This window comes from Ceratosolen solmsi, unplaced genomic scaffold, assembly GCF_000503995.2.
Source record: "Ceratosolen solmsi marchali unplaced genomic scaffold, CerSol_1.0 scaffold30, whole genome shotgun sequence".
NCBI classification, from domain to species: Eukaryota; Metazoa; Arthropoda; class Insecta; order Hymenoptera; family Agaonidae; genus Ceratosolen; species Ceratosolen solmsi.
This window is the reverse complement of record NW_011948421.1, coordinates 2875848-2898640: the sequence shown is the minus strand read 5'-3', so window position 1 is coordinate 2898640 and position 22793 is coordinate 2875848. Positions and strand designations below refer to the sequence as shown.

At 36.5% G+C, this 22793-nt stretch overlaps 1 protein-coding gene across 1 annotated transcript in view; it reads right to left on the bottom strand.

The window, feature by feature from the left end:
* Window positions 1-685: 685 nt before the first annotated feature.
* The window catches only part of Drgx (Dorsal root ganglia homeobox), a 51746-nt gene continuing 29638 nt past the window's right edge, over window positions 686-22793 (bottom strand). The window contains exons 2-6 of the mRNA XM_011498894.1: window positions 22049-22274; window positions 14383-14588; window positions 4040-4176; window positions 3755-3988; window positions 686-1341 (exon numbers count right to left, since the gene is read on the bottom strand). Of these exons, the coding sequence (XP_011497196.1) occupies window positions 804-1341; window positions 3755-3988; window positions 4040-4176; window positions 14383-14588; window positions 22049-22133 (1200 nt within the window). The 5' untranslated portion in view covers window positions 22134-22274 and the 3' untranslated portion in view covers window positions 686-803. The remainder of the gene's footprint in view (window positions 1342-3754; window positions 3989-4039; window positions 4177-14382; window positions 14589-22048; window positions 22275-22793) is intronic.

Sequence of the window (22793 nt, the reverse complement as noted above, 5' to 3'; positions counted from 1 at the left end):
GCTCTGTAGGAGTTGATTGTATAATATGTACACTGGACGGATACTAGTGTGTGGTTCTTTAATGCGTACGCGCGTGTCTTTGTTTGTTTGTTTGTTTGTTTGTTTGTTTGTTTGTTTGTTCGTTCGTTCGTTTGTTTATTGTCCGTTTGCCTGTCTGTTTGCCTGTCTGTTTGTTTGTTTGTACGTTTGTGTGTGTGTGTGTGTGTGTGCGCGTGTGTGCGTGTGTGCGTGGGAGCGTGCGAGGTGTGCACGAATGCGTGCGTGAGTACGTGCGTGATTGATTGAGCGAGTGTGTGCGTGCGTGTATGCGTGTACGCGCGCGTTATCTAGAGAAAATGAAGTAAAGTATCGTTGCATCGTCACGAGAATAAGTTTATTCGAAATGTCTCTAAAATAATGAGCGTTACATTATTTGCTAAATTGCGTATACAGAGATAATGATACTCTGGATGAAATAGTTCCTAGGCCCGAGACACTGATATTCGCGCAGAAATATATATACATATATATATATATATATATATATATATATATATATGCAGATAGATAATGAACATGATTCGCATAAATCCTCTCTCTCTCTCTCTCTCTCTCTCTCTCTCTCTCTCTCTCTCTCTCTCTCTCTCTCTATGTATGCGTGTGCGTGTGTCAGTCGCTCGGTCGCTCGTTCGCACAGCTTGACAATCGCTGTCTCGCTCTCGAGGCCACGCGCCTCTTTCCGACAATAGTCAGGCAGTCGCGGACACGACGGCGCGTCCTTTCGAGCGTGCGCCGCTATTGTCTTTGGCAGGCACAAGCTGGTCCTATGGCTCCTCCTTGCTCGCCGGCTGCAGCTGGTGCACGACCCCCGGGTGCAGGTGATGCTGCTGGTGATGGTGATGCTCGGGCCGTCGCGAGAGCCCCAGCAGTGGTGGCAGCAGGGGCAGGGGCAGGGGCGGGAAGTGAAAGCCAGCGGCGAGGCCCCCAAGGAGGGCCGAGGCCGTCGTGTGCTCTTGGGCCTTGCGCCGTAGCTCCGCGAGGCTGCTGTTGCGCTGAGCCTCCCCGGCCCCGCCCTTACCGCAGCATCCGCACAGGGAGCCCGCGCAGCTGGCCCAGCCCGCTGGCGACCACGAGAGCATCTCCTGGAGGCTACTCCCGGGGCCGGAGCTCGCCGCACGAGACTCGACAGCGCTGCTCCAGAGGGATGCTCCACCCGCGGCCAAAGAGCTCGGGCTGCTCACCTGGAGCTTCGAGGCGAACAGCGGGGGCGAGAACTGAGCCGCGAGATGCGGCGAGAAGAAGAGGCTGGTAGCCGTCGTTTCCACGGGCCGGAAACCACCGCCACCCGCGCTACCGCCCAGGCTAGAAACATAGCTGTTTAAGGTGTCGTTGAACCCCAGCCCAGACAACGGTTCGTGGAAAATCTCGCGCTATTCGTTGTCTCTATTGGATCGGGGCCCCCTGCGACTCGGCCCGAGGGAAAAGCCGCGACAGCGAGGCACACGAGACTGCCAGACGGAATTTCCCGGATTAGCGCGCGCGTCGCGAATTTCACGGCATCGATACTACGCGTTTAGCGAACCGTAGCTTTGCGTGGTAAAGGCTGGAAAAATAGGTGTGTGGATAATGCGCGAAGACGAGGATGGAAGTAGTTGTTTTTTGAAAAGACATGAAAAGTCTTCCGGGAGGGGCGAGGAGGAGGAGGAGGAGGTAAAGTCTCAACGTCCTTGAATATTTTCACATTTTTCAAAGCCATTGTAATTTACGCGTCGCTTTCAATGAATTCGTATTTAATGCCGAAACGCAATAAATAAGCATTACAAACGACTGTAAAAGATTAATCTGCCTCTCGTATTATATTATTAAGCATGTAAGCGTGCTTGTAGTCTTGAATTTTCTAATACAAAAGTAGGGATCGATGAAGTTTAAAGATATAAAGATGCATTAGCTCATTGCTAAGCACTTAACGACAATTACAGCTAAAGTGAATTTTGAATTTTTTCTTTTAAATTTTTGCAGCGCCACCACTAACGACCAACAGATAATAAAATATTCAAGGCGAACGATATGGATATCCGCGCACTCAAAAGAATTATAATCAGATTATATAATAATTAGTGTTACATTTGCTATATAATGTGAATATTTTTTTTGTTTTGTTTTTGTTTTCTGTTCTTGTTTTGTCTGTAAAGGTATAAAATCGCTAGGTATTTAAAATGTAAATAAATTATAGGTTTATGTAATGAACGATTAATGAATATAGTTACGAACAAAGTCAATGTTAATCGAAAAAACTTTTTTAGTTTTGCCAAGATTTCCTCCGATGATCATTATAACGGAAAACAAACGTCTTTAAATAACACATAAACAAAGCATTTGTAATGTAAAATTAAGTTTGCCCACCGAATGAATGGTTTGGTATGGTTTTATTGTTTATGTCATAAAGTCGGCAAAGTGCATTAAAATAAGACTGCGGAATCGCCAAACTCTTAGGTATTTATTAGGATAATCGATCGATCAAAATCCGAGGCAAAACATACATATGAAAAAAAAAAAAAATCATTTGAAGAACTGGTAAATTGACAAATGCTCTATAGAAAAATGTAACTTAAAAATTCTTTAAAAATGCCAGGATCCCTAAGATATTTATAATTATAGTCGTTCGTCGTTCAATTGATGTGAAGGTGAATATAAAAGAGTCGTAGTGTAGAAGTGGAGCGATGTAGTTTTGATTTCAAATAATCAGCTTTTCAATTCCAGTGTATAAATAAGTTTTATCGATAAGCTTTTTGAATATTTGTTAAATGTATCTCTCCAAGTTGGCTGACTCGACGTATCAATGTATCGAGTTTTTCTAAAGTTTCCCATAAAAATAAAAGTAATATAAAATCGGAAAAAGCAGAAGATCGTTTATTATGAGAGTAAAGCTTTTCCCAATGGCAATGATACTAAAAAGTAATCGTTACTTAATTCGAGTACATTTCACTTGGACTAGTTTCAAGTAGAACATAATAATGTTAGTATAGGAAAGAGAGTAAGAGCGGGTGATGATGCGGCGTAGTGGGGAGTTGAGAGTCGAGCGAGGGTTGGCGTTAGGGTGAGGGCGGGAGAGGGGTCAGGGGAAATGATGGAGGGATGAGTGGGATAAGGTAGTAAGAGGAGGCGGAAAATAATTCGCAGGGAAATCGAGTAAATTCACCATGAATGCGTAATTAGGGTATTTGCATAGATGATCGCCCCGGGAGAAAAGTTTGTTTCCGTGCGTTCCCGATAACGCGCCTGAATCAAGTTCAAAGTATGCGGGAGTGAGTGCGTGGGCGAGGGGTCGGTGCCGCGGTCGGGCTGGACCGGATCGGATCGGATCGGATCGGATCGGATGGGATCGGATCGGATCGGGTCGGATGGTTGAGGTGGCAGTGAGGTTGCGTTGTGGCGAGGGGGAGGTTGGGAGTGGGCTCGATGGGTGTCAAACGCGGGAGAGCGGGCGACGATGCGTAAGTAAAGTGCGCGCTCGTCCGCGCGATCCGGGCGATGGTACGTACGGTTGGGCAGCGCGAAGCGGCGACGGAGGAAAGCAAAGTCATAACTTTATTACGACACTCCATTAAAGTCTCGATGAAAAATTCAGCGGCGCGCGTACGGGCAAGACGTCGCCGAGGAGTCGAGCTCGATAAGTCGCGAGCGGGGCTGGGGGGTGGTGACGTAGGTCTGACTTTTAAATAAACGAGGTCCGGGTTCGGGGTAAATGGCGCGTGGCGCGCATCCGCTGGCTCACCTCTCCGCGGGCGGTCCAGCGCCGGGGAGCTGATCCGTGGAGGGTGCCGCCGTTGTCCGGTCCTGCTGCTGGGACGCTGAGTTCGGCGTCGGGGCGGGCTGGGGCGAGGCCGAGGAGGAGGTGGGCCCGTGGGTCGGCCGCGGGCTAACCGAGGCCGAGGTCGTGCTCGGGCTCCGCGAGCCGCTGAGCGCCTCCTGAGGACCCGGGGGCCCCTCCTCGGAGCCAGGCTCCATTGACGACGACTGCTGCTGCTGCTGCTGCTGCTGCTGCTGCTGCTGCTGTTGCTGTTGCTGTTGCTGTTGATGCTGTTGATGCTGTTGCTGTTGCTGCTGCTCGCTCGAGGTCGCGCTGTCGCGCTTCCGTTGCTCCTCCTTCAGCCGCTCGCTCTTGCGCCACTTGGCACGGCGATTCTGGAACCAGACCTGAGAACACAGGCACACCTGTAGTTTTATCGAGGAGGAGGAGCTGTTTGGTGAAATGGAGGGCGGCTGGGTGGGGTCGGTGCCGCGAGTGGAGATCAAGTGGCAATGTCTGGTCCAATTCAATGTATTAACGATCGGAAACGAGTCGTGTGTGATTCTGGATCACGTGTGCGTTTATCGTAACTCGCTCATCCGTGGAGTGCACTTCGTAAGACGTTTACTTTATTTTTTGACGAGCGTTTCAAGGTTACGGGTAACATAATGCAAATCCATTGTTAAAAAGCAACGTCGCTAACTATGAGTGTGGCTTTTATTTAGCAATTGTGCTATTATTGTTATCGATAGATCGATTGATATTTGGCTTCCTGAGAATAATGCTCAAAGTAGAATTTTTTTTCTTTGGGTAAACGGGAGTATTGTTTGAATAATAATGTGAATTTAGACTGCGAGATTTGAGAATAGTGTGATGATTCATAATTGGAACATTGTTACCAAGATGGAACATATATATATATATATATATATATATATATATAGATAAGCAGTTTTTGCAAATTTTTATTTATTTTGATAATCGACACAGGTTACGCATATGCCCAGGAATTTAAAATTAATTTTGAAATTTTGCCAGTTTTTTAAAAATCTAATCTAATAAAGTGAACTTCAAAAAGAAGTTCAATTAAAGTGTTATGTACTTTCGACAGAGTTTTGATGGCAGTAAATTTGAATTCAGCCTCAAAACTCCATTACTTAAAATTTGCGGTCACATTTTACTTTAGTCATACTTAATATATTTTATTCTATAACAACTAGAACTGTATCTAAGTTTATGAGATTTTGAAGTGCTTTCGTATAAAGTGAAATGCGTGTTCGCTTAGAGGTATGAAAAATTTTATTCGAATATGTGGGCTAACCAGCGGGAATTGTTTGCTAATCTTAATCCAATGACTCGATATAAAATATTTGTTTGTGCTTTTAAATCGCTTAGTTTTGATGAACGTAACCTCGAATAGAATTTTGAATAAATCAATTTTTATTTACAAAGTAAAATTTTTGAATACTAAAGCAATTGAATATCTTATAATTATTAATCTGGATAATTCAATTAAATTAAATTTAACTATTTTCTATTTTATGTTACGTTGAGTATTTCGACGTTAATTCATAATGGAATTCTTATGGAAATATTGAGTGATTCATGATTTAATAGAAGATCATTTTGTAGTCATCGGTTCTTGGTAGAAAAGGAGACGTGACGTTTTTCTTTTTGTAAACAATTTTGAGCATATTTAATTGCAATTGTGAAAAAATGTTTGTTATCAAATCAAATTCTACATACATGTCTCTATACATAAGTGACTTGCCATCATTTTCATTTTCCTACAATTTTACCAATTGCAAAATGTTTTTTGAATCATAATTTCGTCGATTGAACAAATATTTATAAGATTACAAATATTTGTAATGTCCTAAATGATATAATCATTAAGTTTGGAGCTGTCACTCTCACACCTTAAAATATTATACACGGATAGCAGCGATTTATGAGAACGAAATCATGCATAACGAGCGTAGCGATTGGCAATTGAAAGTACCATTATTGTTCGGCTGAGAAAACAAAATCATAAATAAAACCAAGTAGTCGATGTCAACAATTACGATTACGATAAACTTACAAATAGTAGCGCAAAATAATTATACGTGTATATTATAAATTAAATTAATTTAAAAGAGATCTGTTTTGATATAATCGAATATTAAAATAATCGTCTAAGTATTGAAAATATCGCTCACGTGATTCGATAAAGCTTTACAAATATTATAATGAAGAATAATAGTAAACAATACTTTCTTGAGATTGATGGAAAATTTTGCAATGATACGTAGCTTACAGCAAGGGAAGATGATCGAGTCTTTGGTAATCCGCAGTATCCTTAATATGACATAATCATCGCTAAAATACACTTTATTAAAATTTCCTCGACTCTTCCACACTTAATTATTGCAATATGAACATAACGAGATTACATTTTTATGTTCTAAATTTAAAATATACTTTAATTCTATTAATAAGAGTGAAACATAAATGAATTTAACATTTTAATGATTTAGAGTACGTATAAGTGAAGTTGTAAACTAAAATTAGTGAAGATAGTGAAGTCGGCGTTAGGTGTATGTTTTTTTTTTTTTTTTTTTATAAGAAAACTAATAATAATGGTTAGTGAAATGTTGAGTACTCGCTTATCCATCAAATCCTAATCATAAATTCATTACTTTGAATATTAAAGATATAAAATGCATGAAAGATAGAAGCAACAAGTATTCATTAATTTACGAATAAAGTCGTGAAAAAGAAAATAAAAAAATATATATATATATATATATATATATATAAATTTACAATATTTCATATTCGTAATAGTCATACGTATAAAGTAAATGCCCAACTGCCGAAAACCACTTGATAAAAGCAACAATTAAATCCATGAGAAATAAATGGCGGCGCTATTGAAACATCGACATATTAATAATTGAAATGATTATAAATGAAATAGCTTGCGATAGATTATTATGTAAACACGCCATTATTCTATGAACTATGAACATAAAGTGAAATATGAGTTTTTTTAAATTTATTTGAAGATAGCGCGATGGATATTAATAAAATGTTAAATTTATCAAGCCACTTATCATGAAAATGGTTAGGAAATTTACTAGCAAAAAAACTGGAAGAAAATATAGCCGAAAAAAAATGCCCGTATCGCTGGAATCCAATTCCCCAACCTCTTGAGGAGGCAACAGACATTTTAGCTTTTATAGCAAATACAGCTTTGGCTTGACTTTTATTGGGCTTTATTAAATTTTCATCATTTGTATCTCAGAATATTTATTATAATGTGACTTACTCGATAACTTACCCGACTTCGCTCACCAACATGCGCCATACATCGCCAACAAGATTTTTTTTTCCCATTAATTATCGGGCAGAAGAACATTGCGTATTAATGAGAGGATCGGTAATGTAGAATTCAGAATAATAGAGGGATTAGAGGTATTGCCGGGAGTGAAAGTGATGATATATGTAGCATTGATCAGAAATAATCGAGGGCTACGCGATTAATTTGCTTTTTGCCGGGTGAAGTTTCGTCACGACACGATGGTTGCAAAATAGATTAATCGAAAAGAAAAAAAAAAATTGCCATTGCTCGGCTCGTCAATTGAAGTTGACAGGGATGAAATGCGTATAGCTCGTCTAGCAGCTCGTATGGGGCACTGGAAAGATTGTCCGGGTGCTTTCTTTTCAGGGAGAAAGAAAAAATGAAGGACGGTCTAAAGGAATCAAGCTTGATATGTTAGACGGGGCGTAGCTCGGAAGGCGCAGGAGCACAAGTGGCGTAGAATCAAACCGAGGGTCTCGCGCATTTGAAAAGTTCCTCCGCAGGCTGAAGGAAATGGTTTAATAAAATAAATATGACGAGGTTCGTATTTGGCGCGATGGCTTCCCGAAGCCGCAGTCGAATGAGCCCGAGGCAATCTTAAGGCGAGAGAGGAGGAAAAAAGTGACAGGGGGGAGGAAAAAAGTGACGCTGCGGTGGTGGTGGTGGTGGTGGTGGTGGTGGTGGTGGTGGAGGAGGTGATGGTGGTGGTGATGGTGGTCGTGATGGTGGTGATGGTGGTGATGATGGTGGTGGTAGCGGTGGTAGTGGCGGTGGTGGTGGGACGGCGGGGTGGACTGCGTGGGTGGATGGGATAGGCGAGTGGAGAAGGAACGACAAGGGATGAGAAGGTATGAGAAGAAGCTCGAGTGCCGCTCACGCGCCGCTACTGCCGCCAGACGGCCAGATATAATAATATCCTAAGGGTTGCTGGGACGAGTAATAGCTGGGAACAAAGCCGCGATTCCCCTGGGATCGACCGTAGAACGTTGAATTTTTACCCTACTTCTGCACTTATCCATCTTTCCTCCTACCGCTACTTATTTTTTCCGTTTTTTCCCCCCTTTTTTCTTTTTTTTTTCTTTTTTTTTTATCTTCGTCTTTTTTCTCCAATGCGAATTTAATCCTAAATATGTCTAAAACCATTCAATCCACTAACTTTCGACGTCTGAAAAAATCTTCAAACTCTACTTACGATCTCCTATTTCAAAAATCACAATGCCATATATTTCGCGTAATCTTCGTTGGGCATTTATCGCAAAACTATTTTATTCAATATCGCTTTCCTTTCTTCCCTTTTCTCTTCTTCTTCTTCTTCTTCTTCTTCTTCATCGTCGTCATTCTTTGTTTTTCATTTATGTTTTTGTTTTTTTTTTTTTGTTTTTTCCCTCGATGAAATCCGAATTGCTGCTATTAAAACATTTCGAGACGCGTTCTCTTAATTTTGTCGACGACGAAAAGTTGAAAAGTTTTTTTTTATAAAATTTGCATTGGTGCGTCGATGGGAGCGTACATGTATCTCTCAATAATAAATGGCAATTGTTTGCTATCGCTACTTCATCGTATGCAATTGCACTTTGACAATTTACATCGTCCCTTAATTTTAATAATAACAATAAACGGTATAAAGATAAAGAATAATCCAAGGACTAGCCATTAATAAAGACAATTATTTAAATTATAATTGCCATCATCATAAATTGACAAACACGAATTCAACGATATTATATTTTCATGTGTTGCATTTTTAACCTTCTTTTAGCATTGTCGGAAACCCCCGAACCCCCCCCCCTCCCCCACCCACCCCCACCCGGCCATCGCCACTATTCCCTTGTAGATGATAATAGGTGCGTGCTTATGTGCTAATATTTATGCAATGTTACACAGTCTTATAGGCTGGATTTGCGAAAGTACTTCAACGAAGTGTGAGCTTAGAAGGCTTACAAGGTTGAAAGTATAATTACAAACAGTTCGTGGCACATGGGCTTTAATAATCTACTTATCGACCGAGCTCATCGACGCCCATTGGACTCATGCGAAAGATAACATTGGAAACTAAACGATTAGAATTATCCATTGAAAACCTGTTAAAATTACGATTTGTTTTCGTTGTTATTGCTAAATGTAAAGTACGTGAGAGAACGTTTTAGTAACAATAAGAAAACGCGTAACGTTTTAATTTCACACGTAACTACGATGCCGCCTATAAAATACTTTATTCATAATTACAATGAAGAATTTAAGATTTTATTAATTGCTACGCATAATTATTCGACGACGGATACATATATAACATTACAATACGTAAGAAGACATTTTTTTAATAATTAATTTTAACTTTAATATGCAAATTCTCATTAGCACTAAGATATTAAATAGATGTGTGCTGAATTTTTGTAAATAGATAATGTAAATGAAGGAGCGCTTAAAGCGTTCGAATTAGCCCATTGCTTAATCGATGAAAGTGGCGTTTTAATCCTACCTGCGGATATGTTAATTCGAGCTTTAATAATCGCTAGTCCCGACAACATAATGTTGATGTATGCTATAAGAGATCCATTTTACAAATAGGCTAACATCAACTCGTTTAAAGTCGGGCGAAATTCTGTCATATTCAGGGGACACTTATACGCTTATATCGCTAGGGACGTCCTTTCGGGGTGCGGACTTGTATGATAAATTGTCAGCTCAAGGAACATTTTCTCACGCTCACCTCAATCATTTCTTTATTACGATATTGATACTTTAAAGGGTTAGAAAATTAAATTCCGCCGTTTCAATTTCCTTTTGCCGACCGATCATGCTCCATGACTTTTCATCTTCTTCTTATATTTCTCATGTGCCCTTTTGTTGTTTTCTGTCTTCTTTCTTTCTTTCTTTTTCTTTTTTTTTTCTTTCTTTTTTTTTTTTTTTTTTTTTTTTTTTTTTTTTTTTTTTTTTTTTACTATTTTATTGTATATAGCACTTACGGTCGTGTCTTGATTTATGTCCACTTAAACTTAAAAATGTTATAATTACTTCAACTGACTCGCACCTACTTCCCTTAACTAATTGCATTTGTTAGCGGGACTCGTGGCTCGATTAAATATTTTTTCAGTAGCGTTGTGGGCAGCGTGAGTAACGTAGTCGCGCGCGTTAGCCTTAATATATATATATATATATATATAAAATAAATAAATAAATAAAAAAAATAAAAAATCACGTTTTCCACGTAATCGCGGCTCTTCATGTTTTTCTTTCTTGTCATTTCATTTTTTTTGTTTTTAAACGAAGAAAGCTGCTACCCATCAACTCGTTAAAGCCCAAGTTTTTCGTACTAGCTAAAATATTCCGACTATGTATGCAGCCAGTTGGAATGGGAAAATGCAATGAAAATGAACCGAGCGCGAGTGGCTTTGGCTAAATAAAAAAAAAAACAAAAACAAAAACAAAAACAAGAAGAAGAAGAAGAAAAAGAAGAAGAAGAAAAAAAGCTTCGGAGCTATGTCCTTTGAAGGAGCGCGAAAAAGAGCCAGAGGGGAAAGAGCGAAAGTCGCGTTTGGTGATTGAAAAGTACAGGTCTGAATGAAGTAAGTACATATGAAACGTGATTTAAGTAAATTGCGCTCGAGTAGATTTCTCGGTGCGGAGCGAAATACGGTACATGCGACGCGGTTAGAACGTGCCTCGGCGGCCCCCCCAGGAGCTCCTAATTGGAGTAGGAAAGAGAACGAAAACGAAAACGAGACGAGAAGGAGAAGACGGCTCGAGTAGCGAGAGCGAGCTGCCAAGTAGGCGAGCGCTGCCGAGTGAGCAAGAGGGACCTAAGCGTCTCCGGGCTTAAAGGGAGTAGCGTTGGGGCGAGGGGCGGGAGGAGGGGGCCGACGTGGTCGCCGACGGGACGACGAGGTGGGGGTGGGAGAGAGGCGGCAGCAGCAACAGCACTACATAAACGCGCCTATTTGTCCATTATTCCAGATTCTCTTTGTCTTCGTTAATGAAACAATGAGTCTGCGCCGTAATTGCGTCATACCCGAGGCACCGTCTGTCTACATGTGCTGCGCAACCCGCTTCCCTCCTGCCGAGGTCGGCCTCAATAAACCATTACACCAAATCGCTCGATCCTTAACGCCTTTCTTCTTCGTGCCCTCGGAGCTAGAGCTGCCACTGGTCCCGCGATCCTTTGACTCTCGTTCCTACTCTTACGTAACGCGCGATCAATTATTTACGACCTCGTCGCGCTCCGCTCTCCTAATTATCCGCCAACATTAAATAAGCTCGCGTGCTGCGTTATTATCTCTCGCGCGAATGCTCAAATGTCCTGAAAAATTACGGACAAAGGCTAAATGATAATTTGAGGAAGGAGGACAACGGCGACTACGACGACGACGACGACGACGACATTATTTATTAACAATATTGCAGTGCTGTATTTGTTTAAAATAATCATTTAAACTGACGAATGCCGATTAATTATGGATGTTGTTCGTCGCTCGGAAATTATCAAGAATTGGTCAAAAACTGCATTTTAATGCTCGGCGAGATATAAACCTCTGTACACACGCGTGCGTGTGTGTGTGTATGTGTTTTTTTTTTTTTTTTTTTTTTTTTTTACCGCGACACACCAAAACTCCACTGCCGGCTGATTTAAAAATCGCTTAATGCAATGAAGGCGAAGCGAGGGTGCGAGGGAGGAGTAAGGGGATACGGATCAAACGAATATCATAGGGGGTGTTGGGGCATTTCAACGTACACCACGCGACATGTACACTGAAATTTAATTTCACTATTAAGCGAACAGCGTATCCCGAAAAATATAGATAAGAGCAATCCAGTAGCCATATTCGAATGAATGGCTAATTCTTGTTGAAATGGTTAATAGACACCCAACACGTAATCGATACCCTTGCTCCCTTGTAACATTTTGTAATTTTATCCAATATCTCGTAGTTGTATAATGTATGTTTGGATCTAACCACTACAGCTAACGGAAAAAAATGCACAAATATTAATGCCAAACAAATGATATCTGCAACATAGAAGAACGAAAAATAATGATAAGTGTTTACAGATCGATGCCAAAATGTTTTTCAATTGCAACTCCTCTAATAGAATTGTAACTGCGTGCCGATAATGCTTCTCGTGTTTCACGCTTCTCAACGTAAACGCATAGACTTTTTATGTAATTATACTTTGTATGTGTAAATTTGAAGTGATAGTTTCATTCGCTTTATGAATTTTAGTAATTTATTATAGAATTACAGTTTTAAAGTTACAAACTGGTACTTTATCGTTTTCTCTCTTCCCTTCATTACTTCTCTTCAGCATACCTTTTATCTCTAATTAACTTACTTATTTTTCATTCGCGATTCCTCGATGTTATTTTATTATTGAATCCTTTTTTAATTCTCAAATATATTTAATTCAAAATAAAAAAGAATTATTATTTACTAGGTATATTAATGCAATTGAAACAGAAAGAAACATTTTACAATTTTGAATTGTCAATATGCTAATTATAACAATGGATAAATGTGTAAATTAGTTTAAAGGTATTTTACGCATTTTCTGACAAAAAGGCATGAACGAACAGTGTCAAACATTCATTATATTTCAAAATAAAAAGAAAAAAAAGAAAAAAAAGAATAGTATTGTTTAAAAATAGTGATATTATAATGTAAGTGTACAAATAGCAAAAATTTTAAACTAACATTTACAAAAACATTGTACTATCAGTAAAAAGAAGCAATGTTGTACTTACAATGTACATAATTGTTCTTGATTTTATAAGCTTAATAAGAATCATGAAAAATAAAATGGTAAAATCAGAAAAAGCAGAGACTGAGAGAGAGAGAGAGAGAGAGAGAGAGAGAGAGAGAGAGAGAACGAGTGATTTCGATTTAGATTTATTCTGTAGAAAGGGAATGATAGGTAATTGATGTGTAGGAGAAAAGTAGCGTAGTAGAAGGGAAAAAGAAAAATAGAGAAGGAGAGAAGGAGAGAGCACGAGAGAGAGAGAGAGAGAGAGAGAGAGAGAGAGAGAAAGAGAGAGCAACAATCTGGCGAATTACCGGCTTAGTTCGTCAGAAGATTACGTCAGGTCGAGGGTGTCAGCGAGACCCTCGGGGCCTGGGTCCTTGTTCTCACGCTTGCCCATGAGGCACAAGCTGCTACTTTTCCCTTTCGCTCTCTTCCCTTCTTTACTTCCATCATACCGATGCTCCGTTAGCTACATCTACCGACTTTGCTCAAAGAAAAATAAATCATCCGTGATCGTATATGAAGTCGAGATATAGATTTTATATAAATGTATCACTTGGGATTACTTAACGAATAATCACGGACAAAAATTCATCCATAAAATTTAATGTTCAATTGCTAAGGTTCAATTCCGTTTGCGGCTTTATTTACATTTATAACTCTAAACTTCTATCTCATTCACAATACTCATAATTATATAAAAGATGCAATGTTGACATAATCTATGGCAATTTCCTTATATATCGGTAAATGTTGTTGCATCAAATAACGTGAGACGTAATCATAAAATGTTCCATTACTTACGAAGTTTATGAAGTGTGACATAATAAGACTCGACCTGTCAAGGGCTCGAAAAGAGTACTTACGGTATCATCTCCGTTAGCTTGTTTCATGTTAATTATGTCAAAAAAAAAAAAAAGAAAAAAAGAAAATTGTACATCTGTTTTTACAATTAAGCATAAAAACAAATATGACGGAATGTAAAATAATTAAATCTTCGCATTCTCATTTTGTAAATATTTCCAAGACTTGATCTATTTCAATCAAATATTACAACGAACAAACAAACAAAAGAAAAAAGAAAAAAGAAAAAAGGTAATTCTTAATGATATTAAAATTAAATTCATATTCATATTGTTAAAAAAAAGAAAAAGAAAAAGAAAAAAAGAGAGAGAAAAAAAGAGTTGAAAGTAATATTTTATACGACGCAGATTAAACAAAAATTTATTATTCAATAATATAGGACTGATAATTTTATGGCATAAGTTTTACCAACAATATTTACGAAATTTTTATATATTATATATTTTTATTAAAATAGAACTTTTGAAACTGTTCATATGATTTATATTATAATTTACAAATGCGATTATAATAATATAGCCAAAAAGTATATATAAATGTGTGCGTGCGCGCGTGCGCGCGTGCGTGCGTCCGTGTGCGCGTCTGTGTGTACATATATATATATATTGAGAAAGATTGAGATAAAGATTGAGAAAGACATAATGAAATAAAGATTTTCCTCATTTACCTGAACTCTAGCTTCGGTTAAATTAATTTTCATTGCAAGATCCTCCCTTGTAAAGACATCTGGATAATGAGTCTGAACAAAAGCAGACTCGAGCTCCTCTAGTTGCTGTAACGTAAATGTTGTTCTGTTTCTCCGTTGTTTTCTCCTAACAAACGAATCTTCTCCAACGCCGTGAAGCGCTGGATGATAAGCAGAATAACTTGCGTCTAAAACAAATTTATTGAAATCTTCATTTTCCATTAGCATATGTATGTAGCGAAAAAATATAATTAATAATTGTATGTTTGCTTGATTTTAACGAAGGCATTCAATTTATTGAATTGCTTGTAATTGAGTAATTGAGTTAATTATCATATATCATGTATCATATATCAATAGATATTATATATTAATCTTTTAATTTTACTGAAATCTTCTCAATGGCCTGGTACATGGGCATGGCTTTTAAACGATAACATTAATATGCTACGATAATTTCATATTCTCCAATATTTAATATACTAAACAAGATTTAAAGTAAACTTTCGGTTTAAAACTGCAATGATTCTATAATTGCAATTATATATAAGAAAGTTTTATATCAAAAGTCAAAAGTTTTTGAATGCTACCCAAGAGTTAAAAATAATAATATTTCAGCATTCACTGATTCCTATTCATAATTCATCGATTAACACTGATGATTGAATAACGTCATAAAACATTATTATTAAGAGAAAGTACATGAGAACTCCTGATATATGCAATAAAACCTTCTCCTGATTCTATAAATAATTTCAATATAATCTTACTAGTTTTTTTATCTATTTTTTTTGTTTTGTTTCTTACAATTATTTAAACTATTTTATCCCCTTTTATACTTGCATTTGTTATTATGATTACGATTTTCAAATGAAATTTTTCATCGATTTATCATTAAAATGCGTGGATTTATTTTTATTGTTTATCACTTAATTCAATGTATAAAATATAAATAAATAAAATATCAATTTTTCGATGACATTTAATGATCTAAAGACTAAAATAATTAGTTTTATTAAAATATATTTAACACATCTGTTCAGTTGATTGTTATTGATCGATTGATCAATGTTCGATCGATCGATTGATCAATATTAAAAAAAAAAATTTATTACCCTATAATGTTTAATTCACTTAATGTATCCAAAGTGAGATTTAATAAATTTAATATATCTCATGCGCATCAATAGTTTTGACAATTTTATATATATTTTTTTCTTTTTATACTTGTAGTACGCAATCTAAAAAGATCTTAAGGTGTGCTTTTAAATTTTAGAAATACGTTACTTTATATTGGGTAGTTAAAACAAGTTATAGTTATTTTACAACCTGTAAATTTGATTATTTGTAAATCTCATAAACAGTCAAATGCGAGCCAATAATTAGACGAAATATTGACTTCCATAATATTCATTTAACTTCTGAAATTGTTTGGCAAATCTTTAATGGTTTATTTATACAATTTATATGTTCGATATCAATATAAATTATACCTAGCGAATAACGTTAGAGGAATAATTATAATTTAATTACTCACTATGAGATTAGAAAAATAATCAAATTTTCACGTATTCTAATTACTCGAATGGACCATACTCCACAAATAGAGTGAGTGGACTATTGTATTTATAAAATTAATGTGTGTTACTCAATATATATTTATTATTATCGCATTATAAGTAATTATTTATGGGTATTAATTTCTATCAATCTACAATTATATAAAAAATATTACAATGTATTACTGAAAAAATATTAATGTCATTTGAAGTTTATGTTTTTTTTATAATTTTTAAATTATTCAAGATTTTTGTTTTTTTTTTTTTTGAAATGAACTTTTAGAATATATATATATATATATATATATATATATATATATTACAAATACAATATAATTAGAAGTGTATTAAAATGTTACTATATATTACCAAAAACTATATATTCCAAAACCAAAACTGAATCGTATAATTTCAATACAAATTTATATATTCTCCGCAATAACTAATTCCTGACATTCTGTTATCGCGATGATAATATCATTACTATTACGATATGTCTAACGTTCTTACACGATTCACACAATTATATACAATAGCTTAATGTAATATATCATATAGTATTAAACGACATAAGATATACTTGCATAAATCGAATTTATTTATATGCTGACTAACTTAACAAAAATACGTGTAAATCGTGTTACTAGAAATATGTATCTAATCACTTGTTTTTTACTTATTATCAATTTTCCTTTAAAGCAACGAATTTTTAACAAATACGTTAGACTTAAAATATCATGTTTAATTATCAGCGTTTATTTGTTAATATAGTTTTATAATTATCGGTACGAAAACAAAATAGCCCGCAAGAAATTTATTTTACGTATATTAATGAAAAATACATCAATAACCTGATCAATGTGGTAAAACAATTAAGGCCAATTGAGTTCCGTTCGGTTCGATATTTCTTTTATGTATGCGCCTTGATGCATCGAATATAAAGAGGCGATTCGAATTAATTATTTCACTTGATGAATCTATTGATATTCAAGAATTAAATATAATTAAACGTTCATAATTACAAGATAATTTTAAATGCATATTGAAAACTTTTAATACTTGGCTTGTATACAAAATTCTTTATTAATAAGCTAAATATTAGATTCGTTTATACGATGCTTGAATGAAACAATTAATTGTTTCATCAATATACATATTTTCAGAGAGTATTCTTACGATAATGTATAAAAAAGAAATATATATATATATATATATATATATCGTATTAAAGGAATTAAAATATAAAAAAATAATCCAGTCGCTTATATTTTAATTTTGATAAAATTCCGCACATTTTAATCATTTTAATATCGTATTTGTTAGATGTTGAAGAAGATGTTGCAACAAGTACATAGATTATCGACAACTAAATTATATGCTTAAGGAAAAAATTGTGTTAAGTTAGCGAGTATGATGATTGTAAATAATTTTAAAATGAAACAAATGAATAAATTACATTTGTAAGTAATGGGGGTAGATGTGATATAAAGTGATTATGAAATGAAATTTTTAGTAAACAGACTATAAAACGAAGCAAGATATTTCAAGAATTTTCGTCGAGAGATGTAAGATCGTAAAATACGGGATATTTTACTACTCGAGTCGGTAATATAGCAAATATTAATGGCCAAGAATAGAAATATTTTACGATCAGCTATAATTCGAGCTACGATATTCAAAAACATTCTATTGAATTCTTATTAAGAATTGATCAAAGTTCATTTTGCAAATGATACGATTTGCTAAATAACGAGTATTTTAAATGTACATTAGACATTATTGAACAAATTATCAAAGTGTGAAACAAAAAATTTCTTTTATAAGTAATTAAATGTATAGATAAAGTTATGGACGTTTGCTATCGAATAGATTTGCTTTATTTTCACAAAGATGAACATATAGATAGATAGATTGATTGATAGAGAGAGAGAGAGAGAGAGAGAGAGAGAGAGAGAGAGAGAGAGAGAGAGAGAGAGAGAGAGAGATGGAAAAATAAACCGAGTATACTACTGATCTATTTATTATTTTTTTATTTTTTTTTTCCAATGTCTAAAATCTATAAGCACACATATGCAAATACTATTATTTGAAATTCATATAAGTATATTAAACGTGATTTAATATTAATCTTGAAATTGATTGATTAGTTTGTGCATAATAGTGTGCCCTAGATTAAATTAAAATTGAGTTCAATCTCATTGACCCATGTTACTATAACAAATAATTCTTAGTAAACATTCTTAGTGAGAATGTTTAAGAAATCATCCGAACAGTAAGTATCATCACATATCTGATAAATAAATCAAAGATTGTATAAAATTCAATATAATTCATTACGAATCGATTTATAACGATATATAACTCTAAATAATTTTTCAACTTGTTTACGCAATGTATTATATATTCTAATTAAGTTATCAATGAATTAAAATTAAAAGAAGAAAGAAAAAAGGCTCAACTAAAATTAAAAATAACTTGATTTTCTAATATGAAAGTCATATATTCATGCCCAATAGACTAGAATCTTAGTAGAAGATCGTTACATCAAGTGAATCTCTATGGTAGAGTACGTGTGTAACCAATTGCCGGCTACTCCTATCATTCGCGTCACTTAATCTTACTAAACAAACGTGTACTCGATGTCTACTTGTTGCGACGGTACTAGAGATTCCCATCCTGACTGCGTTTCTGATTTATACGAAAGGGGTAAGATCAAGGAGACGTGCTCGCGCAGATAAGTGTGTACTCTGTCGTCATACGATACTAAGTAAAATCTGACTATCGCTTATGCTAGTCGTGACAAATAAAATTCATAGTGTAATAGCAAACTGAGACTTAAATAATTATTTGTAATTTTTATTAATTTACAAATAATTTTTATTTGTAATTTATTTTGTAATTATTTGAAAATTAAATTCACCGATTTCTCTATAATATTTCAAATTAAGAATAATTTGTTTGAGAATAAAAAAATAATTTTAATACAATTAACCCAATTAGCTCGAATATTTATTAACAAATCTAATATGCGCGCTTAATGTAAAAAGTGCAATGGGTAGTAACAATATTGATGATAGAAGCCATTGAATAAATTACATTCGTATGCTTGTACAGGCAATGTGGAATGAAATATATAATTAAATGTAATCAATGTATTAAAAATATCTTACAAAAATATAAAGTTTATTATTTTTCATGCAAATTCACATGTATAATAGAAAGTATAGAAAAATTGCAATATATAGTCACTTTTTATTTATTAACACGAATAAATAAATTTATTTAATTTAATTGACTGGTGCAGAGTTGAACTGTCAACGTATCGATAATACACATCGAATGAATGAAAAATCAGAATTTAAATCAAACTTTTGAAATCGTAAAATACAAATGAATTATGCATTTTTAAAATAACCATTGAACTTGAAGCGCGCTAAAAGGGAGAGAGAGAGAGAGAGAGAGAGAGAGAGAGAGAGAAACAAAGAAAAAGTAATACGTGAATTATATGGATTTTTACGCGATTATGGCCAAATAAAGTATTTACATTTTATACTTAAAATAATCATATTGTTCTCCCACAAATTTTACAACAATTAAAAATTAATTGACATTTAATGAAACGAATTGAAATTGTTAAATTAATCAGATTGCAGAATCATAAATTTTGCCATATTTTTCCATAAAATCTGACAACATATGCATAGAATGAGAAAATGAAGTGCAGCAAGGAATTGAGAGACAGGGACAATGCGATTGGCTAATAGAGAGCGAGATACAGCGAGAGAAAGAGATGAGAGCATTCGCCTGCAAAGCCTGGCACTGTTCATTAATGATGCAGAGCAATCAGCCCAATTAATTACCGGAGCGCTAAACCCTGCTTAACGAAAAACACAAATTAATTTCCTAAACTTTTAAAAATTGACGAAGCTTGTAGTAACGCTCGCACAGCGCTACAGAAATCTGACAATTGTAAAGACGCATTAACGTATGATTTTAATTAATTAGCTTTATTCATGTAATTTCTGACATTTTTACGATAAACAACAATTTAATCCAGTTTTTCTCTCATTTTTTTTTTTTTTTTTTTTTTTTTTTTTTTTTGCTTTTTTTTGGTTTTTTTCTTTTTACCATAAAACAAAAAATTTTTGTATCCCGATCCATTGGATTTGCAATTTTTATTTATATATTTTATATTAATGTTTACGGTAGAAATATCTTCAATAGGAACGATAGAGTTTCGTTACATTATATACATGAAATTACCCAATGTGGCAATATTTAATCAAGAAAATATGAATATAAGATTGTAGGCGCATTGCGCCATTTAAACGTAATTTTTCCAGTAAGCGGACCAATAAGAATAAGCTGAGCTTACAATGAAATAACTATTTCCGATATTTTTACAATAATAATGAAAATTTTAAATAACTTTTTAAGCAATCCGTCCTCCACCGTCGCCACCGTAAGATTCGTTTAAAGTAAAATTCATTTTCTCTACGTAAAAATGAATAGGATTGCGTCAAATTGAAATAAACGTAAAAAGCGAATGTTGTATGTATTAAACGGGACAGGGAAAAATATGGGGAAGGGTGCTTGCTGCTACTGCTGCTGCTGCTGCTGCTGCTGCTGCTGCTGCTGCTGCTGCTGCTGCTGCTTTATTTTGTGAAATTTATCGCCTTAGCTCGGTGAATTTTAAGTGCGTAAGAGAACTCGAAAGTTCACTTTAAATATTCGTCGATCGCCAGGCTCTCGATTATAAGCATCTAAAAAATAGTTATTAAATATATGGAATTCTTTAAATGACTTTTCCGTTGTCTTAAACGCTATTACTTGCTATTAATATAAATAAATATATAAATAAATATATATATATATATATATATATATATATAATAATAATAATAATTATGTGGCTCGGGTAGCTCGGAATTGATGAATAGCCCGAACGGATTATCCAAGAGCCGAAGAAAATTTTCATCGAGTCGCAGCCTAAGCGGTCCGCTATAATAAAAAAAATCCGTCTCCCTGGTATATCATTTAAGAGAAGGAAGATTAATCGGGGATTGGACTGTTGGTGGTGGGGCAGGAATTAGCAAAGCGTCGTGGAATTGAAAGGCGCTTGGCTATGAATTGCCCATCAGGGCCGCGCATCCGGTGATGTCGAGCCTTGGAGAATCTCGCGGTCGGAGGATGGATGGAACCGGCGAGCGTCGGGAGTTGCTGGCGTTCGATCCAACTAATCACGTATTTGGCAACAGTCGGATGAAATGAAAAGTAACGGTCGTCGTCCGTAGTAGAAAACAACATCAATTATCGATTGGTCGAGCGGTGGCGCGTCGGACTCATAAATAAATTTGTCGAAGTTGGGAATCCACTCAAGATCCTGGATTAGAGTCGGCGAAAGTAAAGCCTCGGCTCGGTCTGCGAGTCATCCTCGCGCGCAGATCCAATTTATTAGCCGTGGCCGGGCTGCTTTTTGCGCTTGCCACGCGGGTTCGGGCGCATCGTCCTCCGGCCGAACGGAATCTAATGAGAGCGCGAGCACCACTAATGAGGATAACGAGGTAGTTAGATGTCGAGGCGAATTTCGGTGGGGACGAAATTCGCTTGAGCGAGCGGCCGTCCTGCAGGCTCGAGTGAGCCACTTAGCGACTTATCACGTAGTTACCTAATCTGTTTATCCCCACAAGAGCAAGAGCAAGAGCAAAAGCAAGTAAGCGAGAGAGCAAGTGAGTAAGAGAGACAAATATAGAGAGAAAGAGAGAGAGAGAGAGAGAGAGAGAGAGAGAGAGCGCGAACGATCGACATGGAGAGGTTGAGGAGGGTGACGGCCGTGTGTCCCGGGGGCCGTCTTTGGCGGGGCACAGCTGTGTATGAGAGCCCGTGTTACTGTCGCCTCCCTTCTCTCTCTCTCTCTCTCTCTCTCTCTCTCTCTCCCCCTCTCTATACTTGTCTCTCTGTATCTTTCTCCCCCCCCCATCCACCTCTGTATCTCTATCGCTGCCTCTCTATCGCTATCTGTCTGTTATTCCTCAATTACAAGCATTAATGTAAACTGCAGCCTTATCGGCCGTCGTGACTGTACTTACAAGGATGCGTCGGGGCGAAAGGATACTCGAGCGATGGAGGGAGTCTCGGGGCCGGCAGACCCGAGGGGCAATGGTAGCAGAACATCCCTCCGGCCCTCGGAGCCGCCCCCGTGCCGGCCCCCGGTCCTCCGCCCAGTTGCTGCTGCTCCGGCTGAGGCTGTTGCTGAGAACGCTGCTGCTGTTGTTGCTGCTGTTGCTGCTGCTGTTGAGCATGAACTGACCCGATCTGAAACGTCAGTCAAATATCAGTCGATAAATATCATTAAGTTACAGAAGATCGGGGTAGTCGCCCTCAAATTATGCGCTAGACCGTAACTAGCGGACTCGTTTTGCTTTTAATAACATTGTCCCGCGCACCCTTTCTAACCTTAACATGGATTTTCAATTAGCAACAAGGCATTCTAATGCGGACGTAATTAGTTTGTGATATTTTAGAGAATCATGAAAGGGAATGTACCGTTGTTTGATACGATATGTATCTATCACGATGCAAATTGATATTAGAAATAGTGCAACGTATTGGTCGTAAGTTTTTACTGGGTAGGATAGGGGAGGGGGGGCAGTGGGTGAGGGATTTTTCTCGTCGAGGCACAACTGGGAAGAATTTTATATAAAAAAAAGGTTCGAGAGCTCGATGCGCGGGATAGATTCAGCCGCTTCCTTGAAGGACCCCGCGTTAGGCTCGCGATATGTCCATCGCTTATCCTCTATGCGTCATGTGGGTGGTGGTGGGGTGGGGGGGGTG